The sequence below is a fragment of the Sinocyclocheilus anshuiensis genome, unplaced genomic scaffold (genome assembly GCF_001515605.1).
Source record: "Sinocyclocheilus anshuiensis isolate Anshui unplaced genomic scaffold, SAMN03320099.WGS_v1.1 scaffold481, whole genome shotgun sequence".
NCBI lineage: Eukaryota > Metazoa > Chordata > Actinopteri > Cypriniformes > Cyprinidae > Sinocyclocheilus > Sinocyclocheilus anshuiensis.
In genome coordinates this window covers 917,450-927,585 of record NW_015539907.1, presented here as the reverse complement: position 1 = coordinate 927,585, position 10,136 = coordinate 917,450, and the positions used below count along the sequence as shown (strand labels likewise).

At 39.9% G+C, this 10,136-nt stretch overlaps 2 protein-coding genes across 2 annotated transcripts in view; both read left to right on the top strand.

Moving 5' to 3' along the window:
- The window catches only part of LOC107686329 (transport and Golgi organization protein 6 homolog), a gene marked incomplete at its 5' end in the record, with an annotated part of 17,182 nt that extends 15,429 nt beyond the window's left edge, over positions 1-1,753 (top strand). The window contains one exon of the mRNA XM_016483297.1: positions 994-1,753. Within this exon, the coding sequence (XP_016338783.1) occupies positions 994-1,170 (177 nt within the window). The remainder of the gene's footprint in view (positions 1-993) is intronic.
- Positions 1,754-4,298: 2,545 nt separating this feature from the next.
- The window catches only part of LOC107686259 (hyaluronan synthase 3-like), a 9,489-nt gene continuing 3,651 nt past the window's right edge, over positions 4,299-10,136 (top strand). Inside the window, exons 1-2 of the mRNA XM_016483182.1 lie at positions 4,299-4,342; positions 8,743-9,372. Coding sequence (XP_016338668.1) covers positions 8,743-9,372 — 630 coding nt within the window. The 5' untranslated portion in view covers positions 4,299-4,342. The remainder of the gene's footprint in view (positions 4,343-8,742; positions 9,373-10,136) is intronic.

The window sequence follows — 10,136 nt, the reverse complement described above, 5'->3', positions numbered from 1 at the left end:
AGCATGTCAACATATTCTGTTACACCAAATACACAAAATAATGATCTTTAAAATAGCATCATATGACCCCTTTAACTAACGTACTCTACGATTAGCTCAGTGAATAATTAGAAAAAAAAACATAGACCCGGTTAGAACAAGCGGAGTGATACAAAATTGTGAAAGGGCGTTCCTGTAGCGATACCAGTACAATATCTCACGGTTCTCAACCAATCAGATTTGAGAACCAGAACGAACTGTTGTATAAATAAAAATATTTTTTGTAATAATAACATTCCTCTAGATAAGTATTTATTGAATTTTGTAGGTATGTTGACACATAAAATGTGTCAGGCTGCTAAATCTTCATCTACTTTGTCCTTTTACTATGTGACTTTGCAACGCATAGAATTTTTGGGGGTTTGTCCACATAAAACACATCTTAAACTCCCACTATAAACACACATGAACTGATCCCAATGACCTCAGAGCCGACTGAACTGGTCACTGCTGCTGCAAATGTCCTTTTATACTTTTGACCCCGATTTACAGCTCCAATGTTCACCGTAGTTAGTACCCTGAGTCTTTAAATATTTGCACATGCACTTCATAGGACAGATTTTACCAGGTGCTGTCCCTTGCATGCACCTTGGCATTGGCCCAGGTGTAAAGTCATATCTGTCATCACCGTCTGTTGGGTTTCCCAGGATGCAGCTTCACAAAGGTCCTTCTGGTTTGAGGAACGGTTGTTACTTGGTACAGCAGTTTCAGTAAGTAATGAGATGGCTCGTCCAGGTAAACCATAAGTCACAACGCCCGGTGTCCTTTGAGTGTGAAGTTAAAACAGCTGACTGCTCACAAAAGTGCTCTCCTGCTGTGAAGGAGAAGGTCAAAGGACGTATACTGTACTCATTATTTTCTCTTTCTCGTTTGTTCTTTTTCTCACATTGAGTTGTACAGTAAAACAGTACATCTGCTTACTGAGTGTTTTTCTCTCCCCTTCTGCTTTTTCAGGTTCTTGGGGATGTTTTATTGGAGCTGTATCGGGCTCTGAAGTGGGTGGTGCGGTCGGATCCAGATGAGGTGGCCGTACTCCACGCTCAACTTGCTCTGGAGGAGCTGGATGATGTCATGAGGAGGTTCATCTTCCCTCAGCAGAAACTGGAGAAAAGGATTGTGGTACTTCCTTGAAAGTGCTCCAGGACTTACATAGCCTTGCTATAGACAGAGGATTTTGTCTTAGATTTCCACCATCCATTAAATTTATACTTGTAGTAATTGAAAGATTTATTCATTTCAGGGTTTTTCTTTCTTATAATCATTTTTCACAGCTATATTTTCATTCTCAAGCCAAAAAACCTGTCTTAGCATTGATAAACTAGCATTGTGGCTTTTGTTATCTTGTACATTGAGGTTAGAGGGCACCACAAGCTATACATCTGTGTAAAGAGCTCTGCGGTAGCTGGTTTCCTCTCTATTCTGCACTGGTGATAAAATGCCTGTTTGCTTTTTATCGAATGTTTGTGGAACATATAAAGATGGCTAGGTCGTGACATCATTGTAAGATACGACAGGGCAATTAGTCATTCTCTTAAATTTTCCCCCTGTGCACAATACTGAAACTTTCCATTCATGTTAACCGTCTCTATGGCTGCCTGACCTCTTGGGTCTGCACCAAAGCAGAGCTGGTTAAATACCATGTAAATACCAATTTTAGCATTTATGCTAACTCAAAATGTTAGTTTGGTAATGAGGTGCCTCTGGAATAAAATAAAAGTGCTTATTTTTCCAAAGATTGTCTAATGTGTTTATATTATCCTGTCGTTAACAGTTTCTTTTTCCCTTTGCTAGGACTGTTTTAAAGTCAGTGTAAGTGTAAGCACTTGTCCGAACATCTGGGTTAGGTTGCAGTGCCCCAAGTTCCTGTGCTGTAAGGTAATGGAGGTGAACCAACCATTCACCTGCTAAAAGTAGTTCACACTGTTAGAAAAAAACACATAAAGCATTTGTGTGGTTATTGTATTTGCTTATATTAAAGTCAATATGGATTGATCTTCACAAAGGATTGTAATGTTAAAGGGATAGTTCACCCAAAAATTTAACATTTTGTCATTATTTACTCACTCATGTTGTTCTAAAACTGTACAACTTTCTTTCCTCTGTGAAATGTAAACTTAGATATTTTATGAAATGACTTGAATTTTGGAAGTCCATAGATATCAAAACTGATTGGTAACAAACATTCTTTAAAAAGTTTTTTGTGTTTCACAAAAGTCAGTCATACAGGTTTGGAACAACATGGGAGTGAGTATATGATGGCAGAATTTTTATGTTTGAGTAAACTATCTCTTTAAAAATTTCTGAGTGAAGCAGAAAAATGTAGGACAGGAATTTTGGGGGCGTTCAATAACAAAGAAACGCCATTGCTAAATGCTGCAGTTATTACATTTTGAAAGAAAAAAAAAAGATATGCACAGATACAAGGCCAGTAACACTCTTTTAGAAAGTAAGAATCTAGTAGAAGTCTAAAGGACCATTTTGACTTCATGATGACCAATTTTGATGTTTTCTGTGTTCAGAAACTTAAAGAAAAAGGAGAAACCAGGATAGATATAATTCCTAAACATCTGAATGACAAACAAAACAAAAATCAGAGATAGTTTAGTTAAATAGTTTTGACTGTGTGTAGCACCTACTGCTCTGCAGATCCTTCCGAGGGATCTCAAAATGTGGATGTATCCTTGATCATTTTAGACCAGTTTTAACATTTTTATTTTGGATTATGTTGTGACTTTGCATCAAAACCCTCAATGGTGATTCATGTTCAAAAAGCAAAGAGTTTATTCACTGTTTTTATTAATCACAAAGAGGAAAAAGACATGTTTCGCCCATCAGTGTGATGCAGTAAACTACCATGTTGAATTGCATTATTTTGTGATTCTGTCACAATGTAATGCAGACTTTGCAAATAGGCAGTTATTGATGAATGGAGAAGTTACTCTATATATTAGTGTAAATTATATTACACCAGACAGCAAATTTCAGCTGTCCGCAAAGCCTGTAAATATTATGCTTATATAGCAGCCTTAAAGGCATAATAGCAAAAATGAACAGCCTGTTTAATTCTAAGAGTCAAGAGAGAATGGATTTTGTCCAAGTTTTGATAAGTCAACTTTTTTTTTCTTTGGTTTTTTATTGCACTTGCATTTAAAGCCATATTCAGGATGTGTTAGCTAATATAATTGCTGTGTAATGGGCAGCTGCACGGTTGGAGGTCATAAACTTTGTCTTAGTGTTTCTGCAAAGAAACCTCACAGGCTCTTGAGGTGTCTCTTATAATAGCATCTCTGGTTAGGATCCAAAGACGTTTCCACAGTAAGGGGTAAATCAGTGACGCCACTGCGCAGCACTGAAGCCAGGCCGATGGAGCGTCACTCTTTCACCTTCCTTCCCCACAACCCCCATAATAACCTTCCCACGACTGCTACTCAGCCATGAAAGAGCCATTACGCTAATTACTCCTCCTGCCACGCAGCAGAGTCGGAAAGAGAAAGGGCGTGAGCGTGTTTTACCTGGCTGGTGAATTTCGGAGGGATCGTTTCGAAAACAGAGCAAGTTTTCATTGGGTGCCGGAGGAAGACACAACTGAGATTGGAATGTTTGGAGATGCCGTGGATATTGATTATGTCTGATCTTGCTGCAGTCTATCTCTCTCTTCCTTCTCTCGCAGATCTCTTCATCAGCCGGTGTTGGACCTGCAGGCTGCCAGCAGGAGGGGTGCAGGGAGGGGTGATAGATAAATAAATAAACCAATGAAGGATGCATTGAGAGGGTGTGTGTGTGTAGCCAAGAGAAGGGGCTGCCTGCTCAAACAGTCCCAAGTCTTGTTGAAGGTTGGCTGCACTGCAGAGCAGGGGGAAAAGCACAGAGAAGGGACCTTGAAGGATTTCGGGCTGCACTGCAGAACGATGCCACTGCAGTACAGCACTGACAAAGAGGCATGAGGTCCACCGGCGGACCCCCAGCCTCCTCGCACCAGGTGAGAACTTAATTCACAGCTGATACCAGAGGCCTTCATGCCTCAGGAAGAGAGGGAGGGAGAGACACAAAAAGAAGGGGAGGGAAGCAGAGGAGGAGGAGGGTAATGGTGCTGTATTTTTGGAAAAGGGATCTCCTGAATTAAGTGTGGCTGGAATAAAGATGTAGTGTGAGCAGGAGGCTGAACAAGGACGGTGCTGTGCTCCACTGTGGTGGAGAGGAGCGGAGCAGACGCCTGGCAGACACACACTCGCACACACACCGGCTCAGAGAGACTGAGAGAGAAAGAGAGAGAGCCCACCGTCACAGCTGCGGGGCTGGGAAGGTAAGACGTTTAATTCAACTTGAGTTTCATCTTGTGTATGTATTGTGGGAGTGGATGAAAAATGAAAGCATGCAGCTTGAGAGCTCTGTCATATGTTCATTGTGTGGTTGTATGTGTGTGAGATACTAAAATTGAGAGAGAGTCAAAGCGTGGAGTTTTTGGTTGGGTGGGTAGGTGTGTTTTTGCACAAATAGGCTACTGTAAGCTTGTGTTTGTACGAGATACTAAAAAAATCACTGCTGCACTAAATAACACTGAAAAACAAATGGTTATGGATAGCTTTTAGTATTGAACTCGAGAGAATGTGTGGGATTTTTAAGATCTTCATATGTGTGTTTTTAGTAATTAGAATCTAAGTTCTAGTGGAATAAGGCCCTCAGTTTCTTGGCACCCATGTTAGTGCCCTGAGGCTGAGTAAATAAGTGGGTGGCAGGACGGGGTAAAACAGGAAAGCTTCAGAATGTGTTTTAAGGGTTGTTGCCCGATTAAGGAAAATGACGTCTGTTTAGCTTTCCATGTCATCATACAGTACATTGACAACACAAGGGTCTGGTTAGAGTTTTGAAAAATGCTTCCGAGTTTGTACAGTTTGTCTGTGACCAGAATAATGAGCAAATATTCAAGATTCACCCCAGCACATAATTTACAAAAGACTTGGTAAATATTACATGCAAGTTCAATGTGTTCCAACGTGCAAATCTGTTGTGTTTTATTAAGTTTATTTAACAGGATTAAAATGATTCTGCATATTATCCCAGCAACTTCACTATTGTTAAATCAGTTTTATGTAACAGAATGTGAACATTAAATTATTAAAACATGAAAAATACATGACTACGGGTGTTTTGGATGTTGGATGTGAGAGGCTCTATAGGTGCCCCCTAGTGTTTTCTTTTCTATTATTTCTACATTTTTCTCTAAAGCTCTATTTAAATTATATCTTTATTAGGGTCAGTGACAAATAAGGAGAAACCATTTAAAAATCTTATTAAAAAAATGTGCCAAATGTAATTTTGAATTTAGAAATGTATTTTTTGTTTACATGGTGGTAGCCTTTTTGTCACATGACAAAACAGCTTCCCTCATGTTGGTTATGCCACATTAACTTTGATTTGGCATATGAAAGTTTTTTTAAATATCAATAATATTTAAAATAATATATTTATTAAAATATTATTAAACATTAATGAATGTTAACAATATTAACATCATTTCATTTTTTTATAAATATTTTTGAATGTCATTTATTTTTGCATTTATTTTATTTCTTAGAATCTCCGTTAAGTTACACTACCTGGACAATTTTGAATTTAAAAAGTATCCAAATTTAATTAATCAAAATGTAAGAAACTGAAGCCATGTTTATCGTAAAAGAAATGTATTCAATTCATTTATATTGTTAAATGAATTATATTTTAATGTATTTTTGAATAACTTAAGGCAAAAAAAACCCCATAACATGACTGACCCATTACCAATATAGCAAGCCAAGACTTTTAATTTAATAGCTATGACACCAATAACATGACTGATCACACATGACTGTGGTGTGGAGAATGCTGTTTAAACATGTATTCTGTATCTGACAGTCTCATTTGATCATTATTTCAACTGATCATTATAATTGTAATGCACATTAATTCATTGTATTGGCACATTCTCAATTTACCCAAACACATCATGCTCTCCCTTCCAGCCATTCATCTCACTTCCTCTCACCTGCTGCCCTCCCTCTTCGGTCCTGGTGATTCCCAGCCCCCTTCATTCCTCTCCCACCTCCTCCCTTTGTCAGTGTCCTGTCCTGCATCCAAAGTTCTCATTCTATCTGGACCACACCTGATAATATCTCGGGGCAAGAGGCTTCGGCTGGTCACCTCCATACCAACCTGCAATGCACCTGTGATTCGTACAGCACTTCTGGATCCTGTCTGCTTCTGTAATACATGATTACCCATGATCATCCCCAGCATTACTCACAAGAGAAACAGACCCGAGAACAATGTCCTGCAGCTTATGGAATTAAATAGATTTATTAAAGGCATAACTAAGGGTCTTGGATAATTGAGCTCACATGGACTGATCTCCACCTGGGCTGTGAATATTTCATCACGACAACAGTGAGTAACCATTGACCTCTGACCTCTTTTATTTGTCGAAAATTACTTTTATTAATTTTCAGTCGTTATAAACTGGCATACACTGTAACATACAGGGGTTACGCAGAATGCAATGCAGCAAATAAATACATTTGCCACTAATCTTGGTTGTGCATCTTAAGTTGACGTAACAATCCTACCAAGTGATCAAAGGCTGTGGTTTGAACACATTTCATCACACATATGGTTGTGGGTTTGTTTCTAGTGTTTGGCGGCTGAGTGATGGTTTATTCTGTATCTGACAGTCTCATTTGATCATTATTTCAGTTGATCATTATAATTATAATGTACATTAGTACATTGTACTGGCACATACTCAATTTACCCAAACACATCATGCTCTCCCTTCCAGCCATTCATCTCACTTCCTCTCACCTGCTGCCCTCCCTCTTCGGTCCTGGTGATTCCCAGCCCCCTTCATTCCTCTCCCACCTCCTCCCTTTGTCAGTGTCCTGTCCTGCATCCAAAGTTCTCATTCTATCTGGACCACACCTGATAATATCTCGGGGCAAGAGGCTTCGGCTGGTCACCTCCATACCAACCTGCAATGCACCTGTGATTCGTACAGCACTTCTGGATCCTGTCTGCTTCTGTAATACATGATTACCCATGATCATCCCCAGCATTACTCACAAGAGAAACAGACCCGAGAACAATGTCCTGCAGCTTATGGAATTAAATAGATTTATTAAAGGCATAACTAAGGGTCTTGGATAATTGAGCTCACATGGACTGATCTCCACCTGGGCTGTGAATATTTCATCACGACAACAGTGAGTAACCATTGACCTCTGACCTCTTTTATTTGTCGAAAATTACTTTTATTAATTTTCAGTCGTTATAAACTGGCATACACTGTAACATACAGGGGTTACGCAGAATGCAATGCAGCAAATAAATACATTTGCCACTAATCTTGGTTGTGCATCTTAAGTTGACGTAACAATCCTACCAAGTGATCAAAGGCTACACATTTCACACATTTCATCACACATATGGTTGTGGGTTTGTTTCTAGTGTTTGGCGGCTGAGTGATGGTGTTTAACATGTTTAACATGGGGCTCTTCTTCACACCCGTCCCTCTGAGATAACAAGCCTCCGGAGGAAGATTCCCTCTAATTAGAGTCAAACGTAACTCTGTATCTGCCTGCTGTCTCTATCTGACCCTCAGGGTCTATACGGTTTGTCTTTGTTCATATCACAGGAAAATGTATAGGACAAGATGAGAAGGGGAAAAATCCATTATAGCGCAAAAGTAATATTTGGGATTTTTGGCAGTTCTAACATTGCTTAAAGTTAAACCCAAATTGCTAATGTGAAAGGATCAGTTATGTATTTCTTGGAGTTATATGACGTAAAACAGCTAAGTACTGGTCTGCCGCAGCTGTAAATAACTGTGGGAACAGTCAGTTACTGTGGAAGAATCAACAACCACTTCAGTGGAAGTATTTCTGCCACTCTTCTCCATTGCGGTGGCTGTTATGATATAAGGGCACTGAGTGAAGCGGCTCTTTCTTTCATGAAAGGGGGAGCAGGAGGCAATTGAATGAATGAAAGGGGGGGATTGTTCCCTCGTCTGGGTGCCACTGATTACCTGCCAAACTCAGCCTAGCCTTTAATTAAAGTCATTAACCTGAGAGAATGAGAAAAAAAGTGAGAAAGACAAAGAGAGAAGAGTGACTGAGAGAGAGTTTCACATGGAGTTTGTAGTATTATAATATTGTCACAACATCAGTTGTTGCCAAGTTTTTTTAAATACATTCAGAATTGTAATCATTCTGATAATTGGTGAATTTCACAAAGCCTGTCAAATAAATACATTAATAAATAAATAAATAAGGGTATATATCATGGTAGTATTTGTAAATTTTATTGAAAAAAAGTGTATATAAGATGATTAAACAAACAAACTCAAAAGTACATTATATAAATGTATCAGATTATATATATATGTTATTTTTATTTTTGGGTACTCATGTCATCATGAGATTCACTCTAATTTGAAATAAAATTCTTATTACTGAACTACATTAGATCTCCCTTTGTGTCTGTCTCTATCTAATAAGATATTAGCTATAGATATTTAGATTTGTGACATTCCAAAACTGTTAAACATCACTATTCCATTATAGAGAAATATCTGGTGGGAAGGGAGAAAAGAGGAAATGTCAGGTAAGGAGATAGAAGAGATGATGATGTTTCTCTCTACCCTTCATTGTGTTATCTCTTTTTCGCTCTTTTCAGATGCCCTCTCGCTTTGGCACTGCGGTGCGGATCTTCATCACCACCCTATTCGCGGCAGTGGTGCTTTTTGCCATCCTATTGGCTTATGTGACAGGTTACCAGTTCATCCACACCGAGCAGCACCACCTGTCTTTTGGCTTGTACGGTGCCTTTCTGTCCCTCCACCTCCTCCTGCAGAGCCTCTTCGCCTACCTGGAGCACCGGCAAATGCGTGGCCCCTCCAGACCCCAGCACCTGCGGCGCACCGTGGCCCTCTGCATCGCAGCCTATCAGGAGGATCCGGACTACCTTCGCAAGTGTCTTTGGAGCATTCGCCGCATTTCTTTTCCCGGGCTTAAAGTAGTCCTGGTGGTGGATGGGAATCGGCAGGAGGATGGCTACATGATGGACATCTTCCAGGAGGTGATGGGGGGAGTGGAGCAGACAGGCTGTGTGGTGTGGAAGGGGAATTACCATTGCGACGGGGATGGGGGAGGAGGGAAAGGCTCGTTGCATGCCGAGGAGGCTGCACGGGTGGCCAGGGTGGTGCAAAGCTGCCGTTATTCCTGCATCATGCAAGAGTGGGGCGGCAAGAGGGAGGTCATGTATACAGCCTTCAAAGCACTGGGAGATACTGTGGATTACATACAGGTAGGTCTAGACCCCACTAAAAACCTAAAATGTAATAAAACGTAAAGAACCCTGCCTGAATAAATGTTCACACAATAATATGACTCAAATAATAGGAATAAAGAGCATCCATTCCAGATATTCTTACTTGTTGTTCTCAGAAGGCCGAATGACTTAGGGCCAGATTTACAAATGCCAGCGCAAACCGTCTTTTGGCATTAAAATAGTACGGTCAAGATTTACTAAAGACGTGCAGTGAAGAATTAGCGCTGAAAAGGCATGGACAATTATTTTTGCGCCTGACCTTATTGAATATGCATTTATAGGAGTTTCCCTTTAAGATGCAAAATTTATGGGAGTATTAAAGGGGTCATATGATGCGATTTCAATTTTTCCTTTCTCTTTTAAGTGTTACAAGCTCTTGGTGCATAAAGAAGATCTGTAAAGTTGCAAAGACTAAAGTCTCAAATCCAAAGAGATATTCTTTATAAAAGTTAAGAGTCAACCACGCCTACCTAAAACGTCTCGTTCTAACACGCCCCCACATGTCTACGTCACGATGTGGGAAGATTTGCATAACGCAGCCCAAATGTTCACGCAAAGAAAGAAGGCGTAACTTTTATTCTCGCTTTAGTATTGTTGCTGCCGCCATGTTGTGAAGACGCTGTGTGTTTCCTTGTGAACACGAAACTACTTAGTTTGGCCTAAAAAGAGGACGATAATGATATCCGCTTCGTCATGCCTAGAGCTGATCCGTGCTGGTCGCTGAGGAAATACATCAACTT